This window comes from Perognathus longimembris, chromosome 21 (genome assembly GCF_023159225.1).
Source record: "Perognathus longimembris pacificus isolate PPM17 chromosome 21, ASM2315922v1, whole genome shotgun sequence".
Classification (NCBI taxonomy): Eukaryota; Metazoa; Chordata; class Mammalia; order Rodentia; family Heteromyidae; genus Perognathus; species Perognathus longimembris.
Window position 1 is genome coordinate 6184196 of NC_063181.1, and position 20862 is coordinate 6205057.

At 57.0% G+C, this 20862-nt stretch overlaps 1 protein-coding gene across 2 annotated transcripts in view; it reads right to left on the bottom strand.

The window, feature by feature from the left end:
* Nucleotides 1-12841: 12841 nt before the first annotated feature.
* The window catches only part of Dpysl2 (dihydropyrimidinase like 2), a 72029-nt gene continuing 64008 nt past the window's right edge, over nucleotides 12842-20862 (bottom strand). For both annotated transcript variants that reach the window (XM_048330818.1, XM_048330819.1), the window contains exons 9-14: nucleotides 18768-18924; nucleotides 18359-18500; nucleotides 16676-16846; nucleotides 14187-14366; nucleotides 13344-13509; nucleotides 12842-13159 (exon numbers count right to left, since the gene is read on the bottom strand). In XM_048330818.1, coding sequence (XP_048186775.1) covers nucleotides 13068-13159; nucleotides 13344-13509; nucleotides 14187-14366; nucleotides 16676-16846; nucleotides 18359-18500; nucleotides 18768-18924 — 908 coding nt within the window. In that variant the 3' untranslated portion in view covers nucleotides 12842-13067. The remainder of the gene's footprint in view (nucleotides 13160-13343; nucleotides 13510-14186; nucleotides 14367-16675; nucleotides 16847-18358; nucleotides 18501-18767; nucleotides 18925-20862) is intronic.

Consider the following 20862-nt stretch of genomic DNA (forward strand, 5'->3'; position numbering starts at 1 on the left):
CATAAAAGTAGTCATGGCAGAGAAGTCCCCAGATCTAATGACTAATCCAACCCCCAAAATGAGAGACTGGGCCACCTTGAACCTGAGTCTCCCAGCAGATTTACTGTAGCTATGGCTGAAGCGAGTTGCTTTCCCAGAATCCCTCGCTGTGACAGGGGGGGGGGGGGGGGTGTGACGCTTCCTCTAGCAGCTCCTGAAATGGGAGCAATGAGATGGAGCGATGTTCATCAGCAAACCCAGGTAACAACGGGAATCGCAGTTGGCCTCTTGTCTTCTCAACCCATGTCCCGGATGCAACAGGCTCTGACACTCCAGGCCTGACGGAGACTGGGAACTCAGCTCACGGATCCCCGAAGGAATGCTCTGTGAGTCCCTTGAGAAGCACACATCTGCGCTGGTGTACTCCATCTGGAGAATCGCTTCAGCCTTCGTGACTCAGACCCCAGGCCCTATGCTATCTTGCACGTAACATGTAATAAACGAATGCCGAGCAAACGACTGAAGAGCATCCATCTTCGCTTTTATGCTCACACTGCTAGAAATCCTCATCTCCTCTGAGCGCTGCATATGCTTCATCATCTGAGATATATGGAAGAGAATAATACCTAGATGCTATGATTAATGCTGCGAATGGAGGCGCAACGAGAATAAAACAAACTTTATCAGCACAGTAATCTGTCTTTCACTGCCTTCTCCTCGGCGCTCGGCACAATGTCTTATCTAACACCACATTATTTATACTTGGATCAAAAAAGTTTTCCTGTGACATCCCCCAGTGTCTTTGACTCCCATTATTTTAGGATCAATTCACCATGCCTATACCTCTGAATCTTCAGCAACTATTTAATTCATTTCTTACTCATCCATTATATGCTGAGCTGCGAACTGCAATTCACAGGCTTATAAATCAAGAATATGCCATTGTACCTGTATTTGTCAGTGTCTTGCCAAGTACACACACCTCACTCTAGATAACCAGATGTGTCTAGAATGCAGAGGACTGCCCTCCACTGCAGGGTAATGGCTGGGAGGACTCAGAGAGAAGGGGTAGGGAAGCAAAAGAAAGAGGAGAATTTCGTCCACATTTCAGGACTCTGCTTTCACTCCTGCCTGGGGCCCCTCGGCTCACCGGATGCAGATCTGGGCAGGGCACTGACCTGCTGCTGGGGTGTCTGCTGCTGCTTGCGGGCAGCACACCGGGGGCCCACGCGCCGTCTGTACGGCTGTGTCCAGAGCCCACCAATGCCTACAGCCCCTCAGCCACCTAGCAACACTTCCGCGACTGCCCTCCTAGGTTTCTCCTGCTCCTGCCTCCCTGGCTGGACACGAAGGACTGACCACCAGTGAACACAGATATGCCCGAACTTGTCAGATTTTTTTTAAATTAACCTACAATACATACAACTTAATTTGACTTTCAGATAAGCAATACATAAATTTTAGTATACCTCTGTGTCAGGAGTCATAAATTCCTTTCCTTCTCTGGCCCTGAAATCAGCATACCATAAACTATCCCTGAAGTAGTCACAGACTGGGGAGCTTAGACAGCATCGAACCCTTGACCTGACCTTGAGCAGCCCCGAGCAGTGGGCCCCCAGCCTCCAAGTCCAACCTTCCTAGTCAGCCATGCAACAACACTTCCTGAAGCTAAGTTGTCCCTGCGCCAGCCCCAACCCGGCAGCTCTCGTGCGAGGAGGCATCTGATTCCAAGGCTCACACCAGCCTGTGCCGACGCAGGCCCCGTGTGCCAGCCACCAGGAGCAAGCCGTCCCAAACAACCGACAAACTGCAGCGGATCCATTGCTTGGCTCTCGTGAGTCACTTGATCATCGTGCTGTGGCTCCAATGGCTGGAAATCCGGCCCAGGGCCCGGCGGAAGGCCGGCTCAGCTGTGCAGGTGCAAGGAGAGCCCGACAAGGCCAAGCGTAGCAGATGAGGCTTTTGACAGCAAGCGACAGCAACCCCCTCTCACTCACTCGAAATGTGTTCAAGGGATGGCGACAAGCTCGGGGAACTGGCAGGAAAGCCAAGGACGCTGCCTAAGAGAACATCAAGGTTAGTCAAGTGGATCCAAGGAAGCACGCAGCTGAGAGGTCACGACACATGCACAGCACAAGGACACCCATCCTGATCGAGTTCCGTCACAATTGCCAGTGGATCACTATCCATGGACCAGACCAGGGATGCCCCCCCGCCACCCGAAACAGCACGGCACCTCAAGCTGCAAACTCAGGGTGCCAGGATGACGAAGCCAATGTGGAGTAAACACATCTGTCTGTCAGACTTGGAGAGAATTCCTTCTGGGACTTGGGCAGCCATGCCTGTGCTGAGCTACTGCTCTGCACTGCCCTCTCTCTGTCGGCATAGGGATGATACCGCATAGGGCTGATACTACTGCCCTCTCTCTGTCGGCATAGGGCTGATACTTCCTGTGTTTGCCAAGGAATAGGCAGACACTCGTTTTGAGTCACTCTTGAAGTTGGCGATGGGCTCCCCTGACCTTGATTGCATTGATTGGATGGGGCCGGGTGTAACAGAATGTCTCATGCTGTGACCTCTCTTACTTCTCAACAGATTTTTGTAATGTCTGTACAGAATTAATATGTCAGTAAAACAATAGCTATCATAATGGATGCAGGCTATCGAGTCTTGTAACTACTTTGGACAATACGGTAGCCAATCCATGTCAAAATTTAAAATGTATTTTGTCTCAGATCCCAAAAAGTGGGCTTCTGTGCGTTTCTTTTGCAGACAGCATCATACTATTCCTCCAAGCTCTGCCCACAACCTAGCTAACTGCATTGCGTGGTGGTTTGAACAACCTGCAATTCATCCACGGAGAACTGGTCAAATTCCCGCTGCCACATCCATCTGTGAACTCTTATATGGCCATTTTTTATGCGCATTCTAAGATAAAAAGTGAATCTTGCTGTAGAAAACAATCTGCCCATCACCTCTTTAATCTAACAGTATTATATATTTATCTGCTTATGGCTACAAATGTGTTTGTTGGTGTCATTATGGATTTTTTTTAACTTCTGGCTCACCTGCATCGTTTAGATTTCTGCGCTGAACGTACAACGTTTACAACAAAAAGAAAACGTTTAATTTCTTTAAAAGAGACACTTTCCCTTTGATCAGAGCTCTGATCACTTTGAGCCGCTCCCTATCAGGAAATACTCTCTGCTACTCAGCACTTTACAACGGAGGTATTTTAGAACTGAATGTGAGCAGGATTTGTCTGATTGGTTAGTTTGTTGGCTGTTGGTTGGTTGATTGGTTAGTTAGCCAGATAGTAGGTTGTTGACAAAGTAGTGGTTTGGGTTATTGGTTTTGTGCAGTCAAAAATGACTGGGTGGCATCTACTGTGACTCGGTAAGTGGGGCTCAGTGAGCTAACATCTTGCAATCCAGCATAAAAGGCCGGAAGAATGCGTCCTGGGGAGCTGAGTCCATCCTCAGGCATCGGACCCACTCCTGTGTCAAGGGGCAAGCCTGTGCCCACCACGTACCTGCCGCTGCCGGATCCCTTGCTTCTGGAGAGGCAAGCCAACAGCATTAGAGGATGGGAGCAAGCCATCTCCAGCTGCTTGGCTGTCTGCATCTGGCCGAGACTGCCACCAGCCGGACGGAGGCCGCACGACTGCAAAGCTCCTTGCATGGCAGGTGCAAGGCTCGGTGAGCGCGCTCTGCTTGATTCAACCCACTCAGTTACTGAATCATCGCCGAGCACCTGCGACCTGCGAACCAAAACTCATCCAGCCTGAACTTCAGTCCAGCAGGAGACACACACAGAAAATGGAGTGGCAATAATACCAAAATTGCCCTTTAACACCAAATGGGGTGTTTTAGGACAGGAAGTCAGGGCCTCTTCTCCAGAGAGAATGGGCTCTTGAAGCCCTCTGGAATCTTGAAACCTCTTGGTGCAAACCACCATGGTGTCCCAATTTTTCAGTGGAACAGTACGCACAAGTCATTTCTGCTGCTAGATCAGTGTCCCTGTTGTAGCTACTTCTGCAGCCTGTAGTCTGCATTCTTGACTATTTTTAGGGGAACCCACAAGTGTAGAATTTCCACGTCCCCTGCTGCACTCTGCAAACCTGAAAAGCGCCTGTGAGATTCCGTTATGGATCTTCATTTTTGTCCTCCCAACCTCCTCTCTTTCTGGGTGTGGCTCTGCTTGCATTGGAGAACCCTCGGCCACGCCCGTGGCCCTGGTGGTCGCGCCCATGGTCCCGACACATGGAGAAGCTCCCAGGAATTCCTCATCGTGACCTTCCACCCGCGTCTGAATCTCAGTGCTGTTCCTTGTGCTGCCTAAAAGGGGATGGACAGCAAGAAAGGGGGTGTCCCCTAAGGAGGTGCAAGAGAGGGGGCTTGTGAGGACAGGAAAACAAGCCTGCCTTCCAAACCAGTTCAAAAAAGGAGACAGGGCTGCCATTTCTCCAGGGAGATACTCCCTACCCTCTTGACTAAGCCCAATGCTATAAAGGCACAAAACTTTCATCCTCGGAGCTTTCTGAAGTCCCCTCTGGGAGCTGGCCCTAGGGCTGGAGATACCTTAATTAGAATCTCGCTGTTGTAATAGGCCTACTGCAACAATGACCTTGCAGAACAAGAGCCTCACAAAAAAGAGACAGCCTCCCCCATTGGCTTGAAGTCTTTTTTTTTCTTTCTTTGCCTGGGGACATCTGGCAGTAATCATAATTTAACTCATTTGGACCGAATGAATGGTGTCTTATTTCCTCCCCTCTGCGCAAACCCTCAAGTATGGCCATTAGAGACTCTCACGTGTCATCAGATGCTGTTCTTGGCCAAGAAAGCCTCATTCCCTATTTTTTAGCTCTTAGAACAATCCCATTTTAGGATATTTTCTATCTGGACTTGCTTTTCGATCATCTGTATCACCTGTTTTCCTTTTTTTTTTTTTTTTTTTTTTACTTTTTAAAGAAAAATGATTTCTCTTCCTTGCGCATGGGGTTGTGTCTCTGGGTCTCCTGTTGGAATTTCCTTGGGTTTCTGTTCAGTGCTCTCTCTCCTGCAGCGGAGAAGGTGGGACCCCTCCAGCCTGTTGAAAGAAAAATCCACAACAGCTCAAACGGCCAACACCATAAAAGTCTTCAAGATGGCGACATTGCTCTGTATCTTATTTATGGTGGGTTTAAGAGAATTTGTGCATGTGTTGATCCTGAAAAGAAAACACCTTAACTATGACCACGTGGATTTTATTGTAAATTTCGATGTCCAGCCCATAGCTACACTAACTCAGAATTTCCAAACGACAGCCAGTTATTTGTGATTTTTTTTTTAATGTCCCCTAGGTCTTCCGCGGTTCAGCAACGGAGACCAGTTAAATAATGTTTGCTGTGGGAGTTATTTTGTCAAGTAGCTGTCCATCAAATCCTGTCCATCAGCACTTGCCTGCCACAGCCTGGGTAGAAGGCGGATTTGGGGTGGGGGGGGGGGTGACTTGATTCTTGTGCCCAGTATAGATTTCTGTCTCTGGGGCTGCTGCCGGGTACCCAGAAGTAGACCTGTGAGACATGGAAGGGACCGGAGGCCCGTGTCGCTAGGAAACTCCACGCCCACGATGGCTGCTAGCCCCAGTCACCGATAAAGCCGCGTCCGTGGCGATCAGTGCGGGGCGAGCTCCGCACCGCGCACCGCGCCCCGCGTGCATTCATTCGCTGGAGGGCGCTGCGGTGCCGAGGCGGCTGGGAAGGTCCTCGGGGTGAGGTGAAGGCTGAAACCAGCGTCCTCTCCCCAGCCCAAACATGGCCTCTTTGTCCCCTCCCCCTCCCAAGGCCCAGCTCTCCCCGGAAGCTGACAGCGCATGGGGGGGGGGCGGGGAGGACCCCGATCCGGTCACAACCGGTGTCCCCCTGAGAAGAAATCAGGACCCCCACGCTCTCCACAGGAAGAGCATGTGAAGGCTCAGGAGAACATGCTGGAACGAGCCGGCGCGCCCCTCTGCCGGCCCCTGGTGTGCAGGTCCTCCCTCCGCCGCTGGGCACTTCTGTGGAATGACACCTCCGGAAGGGCGTGGTGGCTGCTGGCGCCGCCCGGCCTGGGGGTGTCTGTTCTTTGTGGCTTGCTCTGGTGTGCCCGGACCCTGCCTCAGCCGCAGCTCCTCCCGCCACACCCCTGCCCCGGAGAATGAGTGCTTCCCCTCCCTGGATCGGGCCGTTACCCCGACATTTCCCAGCTCTCCTGCTCCCAGTGAACGGGTCTGGGAGGCGCAGCCACGCGGGGCGGCGCCGCACACCCCTTGCTGCGGGAGAAAGCGAACTCGCTGGGCCAGCTCCCTTCCCGGAGTGTGCACGTTCAGATCCGCCCCTCTGTCATCTCGCGTGCTGACCCCTGACCCCCGGGGGCTGTGCAGAGCGGGTGGCGATGGCTGGAATGAAGCTTAAATGAGGCCTACTGTGTGCAGCCTGATCTGATAGGATTCGTGGTCTTGATGGCAGATCTCTCCCTCCCTCCCTCCCTCCCTCCCTCCCTCCCTCCCTGTCTCTGTCTCGCTCACTCATCTCTCCCTTTCTCTCTGTGTCTCCCTCTCTCTCTGTCTCCCCCCCCCCCCCCGCCATGAACGCACAGCAGGAAAGCCAGGGAGCAAGGCCCCACTTGAACCTAGGCCGGCAGAGCCACTCGCAAACAAATGTGTGCGGTTAAGTCCTTGGCACTTTGTATGGCAGCCTGAGCCGACCGAGGCGGCTTCTGGGCTCCTGAACACAGTGGCATCGAAGGTGTCTGGCTGGGGTCAGGAAGCCCTGGCAGCGGGGCTGGGGTGGGGCTCGGAGATCGACCCCCAGCACCGAGGGAAAAAGAACCCCACTAGCAGTGCCTTCTGCATCCCCAAGAGGCACCGCAGGATGGCAACACGGGCAAGAAGCCCTTCCCGGGGTCGAGTCCTGAGAGCCGCTGGGAGAAAGTGGGGCTCGCGCTCCCTTCCCACCCCCAGAGGCTCGGGATGAGGGAGCTGCGATTATCAAGAACTTCCCAGCTGCTTTCACGGCCGTGGCTGCTGGGTAATCTGTCCTCACACCTGAGAGTCAGTGCCACTTCAAAACAGAAGCCAGCGGAGGCGGTGTCCTTCCAACCGTCCTCATTCTGTCCCTCTGTCTGTCTCTCTCTGGGTGTGTTCGTAGTGTCGCGTTTCTCTGTTAATAGCTGAGCAGTTTTTCCACGGGTCACAAGGCCACACCATGCACACACACGCACACACACACACAAGCACACGCACATACGCACAGCCACGTGAACACCGGGGAAAGGCAGTGAAGCCGTTCTCCCCAGCTTCCCTCCCGGCCTTCCACACAGAGCCCCTTCCCGTCAATTCTTCCCCCTCCTTTCCGAGTCCCCCGGGGGGGGGGGATCTCATCCAGGGGCCCCTGAGCGGGTCAGACCGGGAGCTGACTCACCCCCGGGATGTCCTGACCAGCTCTCCTTCGGGCAGCGCCCCAGAACGCCCCACTGGCGTCTTATGCCCACCCAGACACAGACGCATCTCCCTTGCCCTGCCCAGTCTCCCATCCTTGAGAAAGGCCAGGCCCTAGGGAGAGCGGGGCTCCTTGTTGCTGGCCCCCGCAGCCCATTTGCAAGTGTTGACTCTTCTTGCACTGAGCACAGCCCCGTGTGGTGGGGGGTGGGGGGGGCTGCCATCGGTGCGAAACGACTGAGATGAGGAAAGCGGTGGATTTGTGTGCCGGGCGCGCCCTCTACTGGAAGCAGGGAACGTTGCCTCTCGGTCTCCTTGGCAAAACTATTAAAGACTCGGTTTTCAAAATTTGTTTAACAAACTATTAAATCCATCTGATAACTGTAATAAAATCTAGTCTCCTCTTTTCCCAAATGGATTGGTAAGTGGGTGCAACAGTACAGAGACAGCCTGGTGGCTGGAAATGTAGAATGTAATGACATCCTGGCTTCACTCCCAGCGAAGCAGTCTGCTAGTTGTCTACACTCGGGAAAATTATTTAAACTCTGTGGGCATCAGTTCCTAATCTATGAAAGCCTTCAAACCATGTTGTGACCGTTCCCTGGGTAAATATGTTAGACGCTTAGAACCATGCCCAGCACTCCATAACTGTTCAAGTGCCTGGGTTTTGAAGAATCGCCACTCTTGTCACCGGTGCTCTTGACAACCTTTTTATTACTTTACTACCATAAAGCCATTTTGTGATTTATTTACTTGTGTATGTGTGCACACACGCCGGTACTGAGGTTTGAACTCAGGGCCTGGGCACTGTCCCTAACCTTCTTTTTGCTCAAGGCTAGCACTCTCCCAACTTGAGCCACGGCCCCACGTCCAGCTTTTTCTATGTATGTGGTGCTGAGGAATCGAACCCAGGGCTTCATGCATGCTAGGCAAAGCACTCTACCACTAAGCCACCTTCCCTGCCCCTGACAACCTTTTAAAATACTTAGATATACTTAATACTGCAGCTGGAATAATTGAGGAGGTGACACCTCTACAAAAAAAAAAAAAACAACCCTGAGACTAGAGAAAGGAAAATGGGGTCATTCTGGTGCAAACGAGCATCAAACACTCCTTAGCAAGCCTCTCAGGAAAAAAGGCCGTACACCAGGAAGCCTCACTTACCCGGGAATGCCGGAGATTCTCACTCCATACATCTACACAAAGTGCGTGCACGAACCGCGTCCTGACGGGTGCCCTTCGGCCTCCACACTGACGGGGTGTGAACCATACCGGTGCCTGGCAGGCCGGCAGGGACGGACCCAGCCCCAGGCATGGCAGGGAGACAGGCTGCAAGACTTGGCCCCCACACAGCCTGGACGCTGCTGCCCCCCAGTGGAGAGCTGCAGACCTGCTCCGGTTAAGCAGCCGGGTTCCGGGCACATTCCAAGCCAAGGGACAAGACCTTTGTCAACAACGGAACAAAGCAACCCCGCCACGGGCTGTTTTTCCAGGAACCCCAAGGACGGGATGGTCTGGGGGGCTGGCTGAGAGCTGCAGGAACGGAACGGCAGGCAGAGGATGGGAGGTGAGGCTGAGGATTGGCTGTAAGTCGGCCATTGGAGTAACCCTTGGTGAGCACTGAGTTGTGTCCATCAACACCTGAGGGAAACCAACAGCAGAACCAGGGTCACTCGGGTCCCGACACCGTGTCTGTGGAAAGCTGGTGAGGGCGTGGTGGATCTGGTAAGCCCGTCTCCCTGCCCCCCCCCAGGCCCGGATGCCCCCATCCATCCCTGCAGTGGGTAGGGCCCAAGCGACCCCCCAGGACACCCACCCACCCTGTGAGTCCTCGAAGAATACATCCCTGTCCAGCAGAGGGCGCTCACCAGCACCAATGACCTAACTTCATACCTCCTCCTTCGAGATCATCCTAAGAAATTACACATATACTTGCTGTAGATGCACATCTTTAGTTTTTACCACAGCGATACAGTTGCCCCAGGATCTATAGAATGTGCTGAAATTAATTTCCCTTTGTATTTGTTACCCTGCTTGGGGCCCCTTTTCTTGTGAGGGGGAGACATCTCAGCCTGCCTGCCTACAGGAATGCAGCTCTGTTCCCTCGTGGGTTGTGACCGGGTGGTCCCTTCTACAAGATTCAGACCTGCCCGTGGTCTGCTTCCTGGCCCCGCCTACCTGCAGCTTCTTTTCCAGCATTTTCCACCCTCTTTGCCCACAGCCGCCTAAACAAGAGCCTGTTCATGTGTGACAGTGGATAACATGAATTTAGAATTCAGCCGGTGCCTTCATTAGGTAGTTTCATCCTTAAGAGATGGAGGACAATCTTCCAGACCTATTTCTCGCTCTCTTCTGAATTCCTGCGTGTCTTCCACCATCCATTTTATGTCTTTTGCCATCAGTACCCTAATTACCTATCGTTTCTTGATGCCTAGAAAGTCGTTTGCTTCTTTGGTAAAGTAACTTGTGGGCTAGACGTGACATGATGCCACCCCTTAAAAGGCAGGTCAGAAAACCAGGCGTTCAAAGCTATGTAATGAAACCCTATCTCAAAAAAACAAAACCAACAATGTATATGCGTGCCAAGTGCACATGTACGCGTGTATTATGTCTATGTGTGTATGTGCCACTCTCATATCGCTGATATTCTCAGACCATTATTCTAATTTGCCTGTGTGCTTCTGGCCAATGCTGTGCTATCGTGTGATCTTGTCCATCCACGTAGGGAAGGAGAAAGGAATGAGAACGACTTTGCCGTACGAGGGGCCCGGGGTCTCATCATTCGTGTTTCCAGCTTGAGGAAGGGGAGCGTGGGCCACGGAGACACGACCGCCAGCCGCTGGGGTGGGCGTGGCTGTTCCGTGCCAGGCCTTTGGGTCCCGGCTTCCGGCAGTGCCCCGGAGATGGCCAGTCAGTAAACAAGCAGGATGGAAGCCCCGAGCCCCACCCGGGAAGTCCCTCCTCCAGGGCCAGGGAGGTCCCACCCAGTTCTGCCCAACAGGTGGGTCGCTCTTCTGCACCTCAGCAGGACGGATTCTGGATGTTTCTGACACTCAGGTTCTGTGTGCCCCACATAGGCTGGGAGTTCGGATTGCCTGGAATGAGACCAGGTCCTTCCTGGGACCAGGATGGAATAGCAACCCGTGACATGTCAGGAACATTCTGGAAATGGGACCGTCTCAGTAGCCTCCTGGGCATCTCAATACAGACACAACCCTGAAATCAACACATTTTGCTTTATTAGACGTTCCATAGTAATATAACACAGAGTTCTTAGGGAATAATAAACACGAGACTTGTTCTTTTACCATAATTATTTTGCCATGGAGACAGTGGTTACAAAAACAAAAACCCAAGTTACCTTTCTGGCTGCACACAACTAGCTTTAGCCCCGAAAGGTTGCACTCTCGACTGACAACCACAAGGCGTGGATGAAAGGCAGCTAGCGTTAAACCCTACGGGGACGGAGAGCATCAAGTCGCTGCGGTCGCTCAGCTCTGAGACGCGGCCCCTTGACTTCAGCGTTTACACGGGACGTTCGTGGAACAGACAGAAAGCAAGCCGACGGGGAACATGCGCACACGGCCCGCGGAGATCCTCAGCTCTGAAATCACTTCTCAAGAACACAAGCAACACGACCAAACAACCCGGGACAAGGGGGAACGGGGAGCCCAGTGAATCCTGAAGAGCTGCATGCACTTCTGAGAACGGAAACCAAAAGTGACTTTCCGACCTGGTCCAACTTCCTCGAAGTGCGGGTGAGAAAGAAACACGCCCCCCCCCCAAAGACAAATATATTAAGTCAATCAATTACTTTTCCTGGGGGGGAAAAAGTGCGATTTACCTTTAAAATAGCAAATAAACAACAACAACCCAACGCCGCCCCCCACCCCACCCCCCAGAACCCCAAAGGCAAACCGTGTGGAGGGTGTGGGGGGAGGAGGGGCTCGCTGTTGGTGAACCACAGCACACTGGGGGCCAGAAATGCCTGCAAACCTAGCTTTGCGTCCGAGGACTTGCAAACACCTTCGGAAAGAAATCCGACACAACATCAGCAACGACAAAAAGGAGCCAGCTACTGAAAAAGTGTCACCGAGATGCCCAGAGGGAGGGGACACAAAGGCGGCCTTCCCAGGGGACCGTGAGTCCTATCCGCCCCGCTGTTTCTCCTCCACTGCAGCCCTGAAGTGACTAAGTCTGCTCGTTAAAGATTTCCCTGCCTCTTGCAAAACTACAATGGACTTGTGTGTGTGCGAATGCACACTTAAGAGACCTGGGGCTTGAACTCGGGGCTTTGCGCTCAAGGCTGGTGCTCTACCCCTTCAGTCACACCTCCACGTCGGGCTTTTGGGGAGGTTCACTGGAGATAAGAGTCTCTCAACTCTTGCCTGCCCAGGCTAGCCCTGAACCTCATTCCTCGGACCTCAGCCTCCTGAGTAGCTAGGATCACAGACGCTGGTCAGTAAGAGAGATGCGGGTGAGTTTGTTCCAAGGATTTGCCTAAGTCCCTGAAGGCCTCCCTCCCTCCCTCCGTGTGTTAAACCCTTGTAAATAACGGGACAAGAAGAGCAGGTGTTTGCTGTTTGCTCCAAAAGACACCTTCTCGGAGGGAAAGCAGCCCGGGGCACCACGCACCCCCCTCCACAGGGCCTGGGGGACGCAGGCAGTGCAGCGGTGCGTGTGGGTTCCAGGGCTGTGTTCACGGGGTTCACCACCTGCAGCCAGGCCACACCCCATGGTCCCTGCTCCCGTTCTACACTCCGAGCCCCGTGTCGGCACCGCGTGGCCCCGTCCTAAGCCCCCGGGGAACGGGCTGTCAGGCCACCCCTGCACCTGGCCCCAGGCAGCTAGCACCAGTCGTCCTGGGACTCTGGGCAGGAGGGGCGAGGCTGGGACAGACGGGGGAGAGACGGGGATCTGAAGAGAGCCCTGAATGACAGACGAGCCAGGGGGAGACGAGAGGGGGCGCCAGGGGGAAACGGCACAGGAAACCCCCCAAAGATCGGATCTGCGGCAAAATCCAGGCCCAAGGTGATCCAGGAGACAGAGGTGTGGGCGGGGGGGTGGGGGGGGGAACCCCACTGGAGGGCGAGAGCTCACCCAGCCCCGCGTGAGCCCCGGGTTCTATCCCTGCATCCTCAGCCTGTCCAGTTCAAGCCCCGTGGATTCATAAAGAATTCGACTTTCCAATTTAGTATTTAAAAAAAAAGAAAAAAATCCTCCTCCAACCCCATCCCTCCCCAGCCCCACAAAGAAAACCTTAAAAACAATTAACAACAAACCCCAAAAAGGCAGCTCTGGGCAGGTCACTGCTTCCCGTGATGGGGGAGGCGTCCAGCAGGGGGCGTCGTGGGCACGGCAGGAGGCGCCGTGGGGGGGAGGTGTGGCTGGGGGGAGGGGGAGGGAGGGCAGGGGGGCGCGGTTGTGGAGGGAAGTGGAAATTCAGAAACTCCAAGTTAGAGCTGGAGTGAGGGAGGGGTGGGGGGAACCGGCGGGAGCCCCCAGGAACTGGCTGCCCACAGCAACTATCACAGGCTCTTTAAAAAGAAAAAGGGGGGGGAGGGGGGTGACCGAAAGGAAGAGGGGAGTCGTGGAATGTCCTCAGCTGCCCGCCCCGCCCCGCCCGCGCTCTAGCCCAGGCTGGTGATGTTGGCACGGCCGCCCGGGGGGGCCACGATGCGCTGCGTGGTGCGGCGGGGGATGTTGTCATCGATCTGAGCACCTGGGGGGTGGGGGGGTGGGGGGAGAGAGAAAAGGCGGGGGTGAGGGGGCTGGCGACGCACAACCCAGACCCGTCCCACCTGTTGTGTCTCCCCCTCCTGACCCCGGGATTTGAACTCTCGGCCTCACACTGGCCGGACCCGCCCTCCCCTCCCCTCCCCCGTGACCCCCGAAGCCCGCCCTACCGGACAAGCTGAACCCCGACTGGTGCAGGTTCCGGACGGGCGGGGCCTGCTGCTTGGCGGGCGAGGTCTTGGCGGAGGAGGCGGGCGTCACCGCCTTGGGGGTCACCGACACCTCGCACACGGGCCCGTCGTACAGGCCTCGGGGGACCCCTCTCAGCTCCGCCAGCTGCAACACAACGGGCGCCCGTGATGCGGGCCGGGAGGGGGGGGCTCCCGTCCACGTCGGCCTGGACGCCCCGGACGGGGACAGGGGCGGCAGACGGACCCGTGGGGGGGGGGGGGGTCCAGCCCAGGGGACTCCCCGTGAGGTGGGTGACGGAAAACCCCGCCACCCCCACCCCACCGTGCCCCTCGTAAGGCACTTGACCTTCAACCCCGAGGAGAACCCTCTAGAAGGAGGTGTGATGCCACTGTCTGCATTTCCAACCCCCCTCTTCCTGTAATCCCTTACAGCTCAGACTCTTGTGTCCCCCCCTTCCCCCCCCCCGCAGTCCCCTGCCCACGTCTCCTGCCCCCACTCTTTACATTGGCAACCTCTTCCTTCACCTCTGAAGCCCGACTCCCAGTGCCCCCTCCCGCAACGCCTTCCCGTGCCGGCTGAGGGGTGTGCACCGCCCCCTCCTCCACCCGGGTGTCACGTTCCGGGAGTGGGGATCCGGTTCACCTTCCTCCTCGCACCGCCCTGCGCACACGCGGTCATCTCCGCGTCCGCACCCCCCGAGGGCACCAGGGTTCCGGGAGTGGGGATCCGGTTCACCTTCCTCCTCACACCCGCCCTGCGCACACGCGGTCACCTCCGCGTCCGCACCCCCCGAGGGCACCAGGGTCCCGGGGGCCACTCACCCGGCTCCGGGCCTTGATGCGCTTGTACACGAAATCCGGGAAGGGCTTCCGGGGGATGTAGCGGCCCGAGCCCTCGGTGACGTGCAGGGTGCTGTCCTCCAGGACGATCTTGCCCTGGCTGATGACCACCAGCGGAGAGCCGCGGTACTCCATGCCTTCAAAGATGTTGTACTCCAGGGCCTGGACGGGGGGGGGGGGGGGAGGCGGCGTCAGAGCGGGGCCCGACCCCCGGGGCCGCCCCAGGAGCTCCCCGTCACCGACCCCGTCTAGGACTCGTGTCCCACGGCCCAGGTACGGAGGCCGAGCGCCGAGTGGGCGCGGGCAGAGTGGGGACAAGGCCCTGGGTGCACGGGGCGCCCCCTCCCGGCAGGCCGCTCCACATCACGGGCCTCTCCGCTGGGCCCTGGGGGTGGCCTGGGTCCTGACCTCCGCGGCTCCTGCTCACATCCAAGCCGGGGGGCCGCCCCACACCAGACGCCAGCCTCCGGGCACGCGGCACCTCCCGTGGCCACCTCCCGACCCCACCCCGAGCCCAGGCCCGGCCTGGGCCCCCCACCCGTGCCAGCCTGGGCCCCCCCATTTCCTACAGTCCTCAGCCTGGGACCTCCCTTCACTGACACCCAGACATGAAACATCCAGAAGCTGAGCCAGGCACCGGCAAGTCGCTCATGCCTATAATCCAGGCAACTCAGAAGGCTGACGTCTGAGGATCACAGTTCAAAGCCAGCCCAGGCCAGAAAGTCCGTGAGATTCTTATGTCCAATGAACCACCACCAAAACACCAGAAGTGGAGCTGTGACTCAAGTGCTGGAGCATCAGCCTCGAAAACAGCGCTGGGACAGAGCCTGGGCTGCGTTAAAGCCCCAGGACCGGCGCGCGCACACACGCGCACACGCACACACACACACACACTCCAGAAGCTGTGTGGCGCTAGGCTATACACACACACACACACACACTCCAGAAGCTGTGTGGCGCTAGGCTATACACACACACACACACACACACACACACACACACACACTCCAGAAGCTGTGTGGCGCTAGGCTACATTAACTCAACCCCGCCTCCGAGGCCCTGCCCAGCGGTTCTTCCAGGCCTAGGCCACGCCCATCCCTTTCCCGCCGCTCCAGTGCCCGGCACCAGCCTCCTCGGGTACCCGCTGCACAGGGGCGGGCAGTGCCTTTGGCCACGGGGCAGCGAGGTCTCTCTCCACCCAGCTGGGGAGCCCCCAAGGCCGGGCCCCAACTTGACTGCCCCTCTGATTGCCGAAGGAACCCCACGAAGGACGGACAGCACTTCCTCCCCACACGCGCAGTCTGGCAGGGAAGAGCCCAGGGCCATTTTGGGTTCTACTTCTGGCTGGACCGCCAAATCGCACCATAACACTACACGCCTCTCTGTCCACGCGTGAGAGGCTTCGGACCTGGCAAAGGGCCTGTCCCCGAGAGGCAGGGCCCTGCCCTGGCCCCGGGGCCCTCGGGAGCAGCAGATCGGAACCCAGTTCCTTTGGAGCCGGCTTTCCCCTCAGAACTTGGCACCCAGCACCCTCTTCACTAAGAGCCCGCTTCAAGCCAAGTGCCAGGGGCCCGGGCCGCGACCCCAGCGATGGGGGGGGTGGCGATGGGAGGGGAAATCACCGTTCAGCCAGCCATGAACATTCACAAGAGCATCGCCAGAAAAAAAAAAAAAGCACTCCAAGTGGAGGTCTAGCACGGAGCACCCCTACCCGAGGTGTTTCCAGATCTTTCCAGGGCCCTCGTTCTCCTCATGCTGTACACCTACGATTCGCTGGTTAGATCTTGCACCCTAACCTTGTGCCCGGTGCTCCCACAAAGCCACAGGACACTCACCGATCTTGCTGACCCTCTCCATCTCAGCAGAGGCACCTAAGATGCACGTGCCCAGGCTCCGGATGGAGAGGCAGGAACTCCCCAAGCCTGTAACCGGCAACCTGCACCCCGACCTACTGACAGGGAGAGACGGGAGCTGACCAACCGCTGCCACCAGAGCAGGGACGGCAGCCGCAGTCCAGGCTTCTGAGACGGCCCCGATGGGAGCCTGGGGCCCTGTGCCGGCCCCGAGGCCACGCCCACTGCGGGCCACGCCCACTGCGGGCCACGCCCACTGCGGGCCACGCCCACTGCATGTGGCTGCTACTCAAGACGGAATCACGCCTGGTTCTTTCTAGAGGCCTGACATCTGGCATCACTTTGAGGACCCCCAAGGAGCCGCCGAAGCCCTCCGATAAGTGGATGAGGGGGACAATCTTCCTGACCGAAGAAAAAGATTTTTTTTTTTTCCCCTCTCTCAGCAAATCACAAGTTACAAGAGATCCTGGGACACTTCCTCCCAGACAGACGCTCCCTTCCTGTCTCTGGGCATTGCCACGTGGGGACTGCAGCCCAAAGCCCAGCTCTGCACAGGCTACGCTGGGTCTGCCTCACAGGCTCCGTCGGGGGTGCGTGCACAGGGACCCCCTCACTCACACTGTTGTGCGTCTTGGCAGAGATGGTCTTCACGCTGTCAGGGTCCCAGATGACCAGGTCGGCATCAGATCCCACTGCAATACGGCCTTTCCGGGGGTAAAGGTTGAAGACTTTGGCCGCATTGGTGCTGGTCACAGCCACAAACTGGTTCTCGTCCATCTTCCCGGTGACCTGAGGGATGGACACACACACACACACACACACACACACACACAGACACACACACACGACAGGCACGTCAGACAGCTGGAGCTGTGATGCTTCCTTGCGGTAAAGAAACACACACTGGCGCCTGCAACTGAGATGTCCTCCTCCTAACGTAGAGGCACACGTCTAGGCTCCTGGCCCGAGTCCTGTGTCTGCCTTCCCAGGGTAGACAGGAGGGGGCCAATCACATTCCAGATGCTTCCTTTCCTAAACCCACTCGACATTCTGTAGATTGATGGGTGGAGGTGACAACAGATGCAAGGGGGGGAGGGGAATGGCCAATGTGCACTAGGAAAACAACACTCGCTCTCATCAGTGATGGGAGACACTCAAAATTCCCTCGTCCAATCAGCGGTGATTTCATTCTTGGTTCGTAACGCCCATTCAGACTGGACTGCTTTGGAAGTAGTTTCATCTCTCTTGAAATAATTTTAACCTTGTGTACTTACAGACTTCAACAATCTACACACCCCTTGCAACATGCCTACAAGGATTCTCATGCGAGTACAAATAATTCAGAAACAAGCTGGGCAGTGGTGGCTCACGCCTGTAATCCTAGCTACATAGTTCAAAGCCAGCCCGGGCAGGCAAATCCATGAGACTTTTATCTACAAATAACCAAGTGGAGTTATGGCTCAAGTGGTAGAGGACCCAAGCCCTGAGTTCAAGCCCCAGGACCAGCATCAAAAAACAAGGGGGGGGGGGGAATTGCATTTGTCGAGGTGTTCATTGTTGTTATAGCGGAAATAAGGTGATTTTTATTTATGTGAAAAAAAAGCTCATTAGGAAACAGAAAATCTGCATTTCTATTTTAAAACATCCCAATAAAAAGTCTACATAGGGGCTGGGAATGTGGCCTAGTGGCAGAGTGCTCACCTCGTATACAGGAAGCCCTGGGTTCGATTCCCCAGCACCACATATACAGAAAAGGCCAGAAGTGGCGCTGTGGCTCAAGTGGCAGAGTGCTAGCCTTGAGCAAAAAGAGGCCAGGGACAGTGCTCAGGCCCTGAGTCCAAGCCCCAGAATGAGCCAAAAGAAGTCTCCATATCCCCCCCCAAAAAGTCAGAGTCTGTTCCAAGGAGGCAACTAGAAACCTGTGGCAGGGCAAAGGCTAAATCCTGGCCCTGAGAAAACCACCGATGACCCCGAGCAGAAGGCGGCACCAAGCGGGACCGGACAGCACAAGTCGCAGCTCCAGCCAGTTTCCAGTCCGCACCACTCCGACAGTCACGGTACGAAAACACGGTGAGATCCAACAGGAAAGCACCTCCGAGGAAGGGCCGAGGACTTCCAAACCCAAGCCCTCTTGTCTCACAAGTACGGGCTTCTAGAACGCTCCCAAAGGCAGTTCAAGGCCAGCATGAGCGGGGGGAGTGACTGAGCAGTGCCGAGAAGCCCTGAGTTCAAACCTCCGTGGCAAGAGATACCACGCGGGGGGGGGGGGGGGGCGGGGGGGGCGGGGGGCGGGGGCCTTACCACGGCCTTGTCCCAGATGACGGACATCCGCTCCTCCGTGCCGTTCGTGCCCTCGGGGATCAGCGTGAAGTTGTCCTTTCCCACGGCCTTCTGGGCGGTGTTGAAGGTGCAGTGGGCGCTGCCGGTGACCTGCAGATCCCCACTGGAGGAGACAGGGCGCGTGAGGCTCCGCCCGGACGCCACCCGGGCCCTCCATTCACCAGCGGGCCCGGTGGCTTCTCAGCCCCTTTGGCTGACCGGCAGGAAGGGTGGGTGACAGAATCCTTCCTCTGTCCTCATTCAGGGACCCCCCCCCAACACAAGCCTGCTCATGGCCACCATGTTGCCACCCACCTGGTCGGCACGGTGTGACACGACTGAGAACACCAAGTGTGACCCCTGACCCTTGACCCCTGACCCCCCGACTCACCAGGAGAGCAGGGAGCTGAGAAAGTCCGGCGTGGTTGGATCGGGGCTCAGGGGTGGGGAGGTGACGAAGGCGGCGGCCTTGGCCCAGTTCTTGCTCCAGTAATGGGATCCGTCGGTCCCCAAGCTGGCCGTGATGGGCTCGCCGTAAACCACGGTTCCTGACCGGCAGAACACATGGGGCTCAGTTCCCCGCGGCAGGGGAGATCACACCACCCCTCCTGGGCCTCCCCGCCTGTCCGGGGCACACCCATGCGTGTGTGACACACCACCCCCGTCCTAAACACGAAGACGTGGACGACGCAAGTCAAGCCGCTCGGCCAGCCAAAGCCACCCCCAAGCGGGCACTCGGGAGGATTTCCCCGGGGTCCTGTCCGTTTCCCTGGGGTCACTGTCTTCCGGGGGTGACCATCCAATCCCCTGCACCCATCCGCCTCCCACATCACCAACGTCCAGCTTCGCGAACAATATCCAACTTCCAAGAACCGGTCCAAAGCTCTTCTTCTGGGACTTGACCTTAGCAGGGACCAGAAGGCCCCCCCCCGCCTCCCATCCCCCACCCCCACCCCCACCCCGCCGGGTCTGGTCCAGGCCTAGGGTCAGTGAGAGGCTAGCACAGGTGGCGTCGCTAGGCACGGGTATTTGAGAGCAGTCATTTGGATCTGCCCAAAAGACAACCTGGCTCCCCTACTCCCCACCTGGGGGGCACCGCCCACGGCAGACACCGGATCGCCAGGCGATGCTCTCAGATAAGAAGCAAAGTTTTGCACCGTTACACTATCAGGGTTTCTGTCTCGGGAAGCGGAGCCCGTTAATACGACGGTCCAGAAAAAACAGCAGCTCCAGCAGCGGGCCGCGGGCCCTGCGGGCCTTTCCACGCGAGCCAGGAAGCGAGGGGCGGGAGGCTCCACGCGAGTGGCAGAGCTCTACGGCCTCCGCCCGTTCAGCCAGGCCTCGCCGCCGGTCCCAGCTCATCCCGACAGGACCTGAGTGCGGGTTTCCTAGGCCGTCCCCATCTCCCCGTTGTCCAGGGCACTTCCAGAACCATCTTCGTCGACACCATCCTCTCCCGACACCTCCTGCAGAACACCCTGCTGAGGAACCCGCCCCGTCGCCCTCAAGGACGACCTTCTTCCCACTCGGCTTTCGCCCTCGGCACGGGCGCTCTGCCACTGGACCCCCCGCCTTCGCTTCAGCCCGTCCCTGGTTAGCTGGAGGTCATCGGATGGATTTGTCCACCCAGGCTGGCTTTGAACCACAATCCTCAGATCGCAGCCTCCTGAGGAGCTAGAATTCCAAGCGGGAGCTCCCCGGCACCTCTTCCCCCACACACAGGCCAAACTCAGGCCTCGGGCCGCCTGTCGGCGAACCCGTCCTCCTGGCTCTCCCGTCTACTGGAGATAGTTTATCTGCCGGCACGGAGGAGGTACTCGACGCACCCATGTCAAGCGGATTAAATGGCCTAATACTTTATGCATGAAAGGCGTCAGAGCTGGAACTTGATCTGGGATCATCTAAATTCCCTCCTCTCCTCCCCAACCCCGTCAGGCCTTCTGGCCTCCAAACCCAGGGCCCCCAAGGCCAGCGCCAGCTCAGGCAGGAATGCGCTCCCCCCCCCCCCTCCACACACACACGGTCTTTATGAAGGCTTATCACTTGAGAGGCTCCGGCGGCCTCTCCCTGCCCCGCTCTGACTGTCCGCTCAGGGCCGCCTCCTCCTGCCGCAGGAATTTCACCAAGGAGTGGCCGCTCCGCCCAACCCAGCCCGAGGCAGGCAAGCAGAAGCGACCCCCAAGCAGAAGGGAGGGCTCCCCAAAATCACAGGACACCTGGCCGGAAAGAGGCCTGGGCAGGAAGTCCGGGGGGGGGGGGGGAGGGCCCAGGGGCTCTCCCAGGCCCCTGGCTTCTTGGTTGGGGCCTTCCACCCAAAGATCTGGTGGCATCTTAACTCGGTGTGGAGAAGTGTAATTTCTGACCCAGCCAGGGCTGGAGGTGCAGCCAAACTGCCTGAGCGGAGAGGTAACGTGTGTACAAGCGAGAAAAGCCAAGGCTCTCTGGGCCTGAAGGCTGCCCGGTTTCTTGGCCTGGAAGAGCTTGGA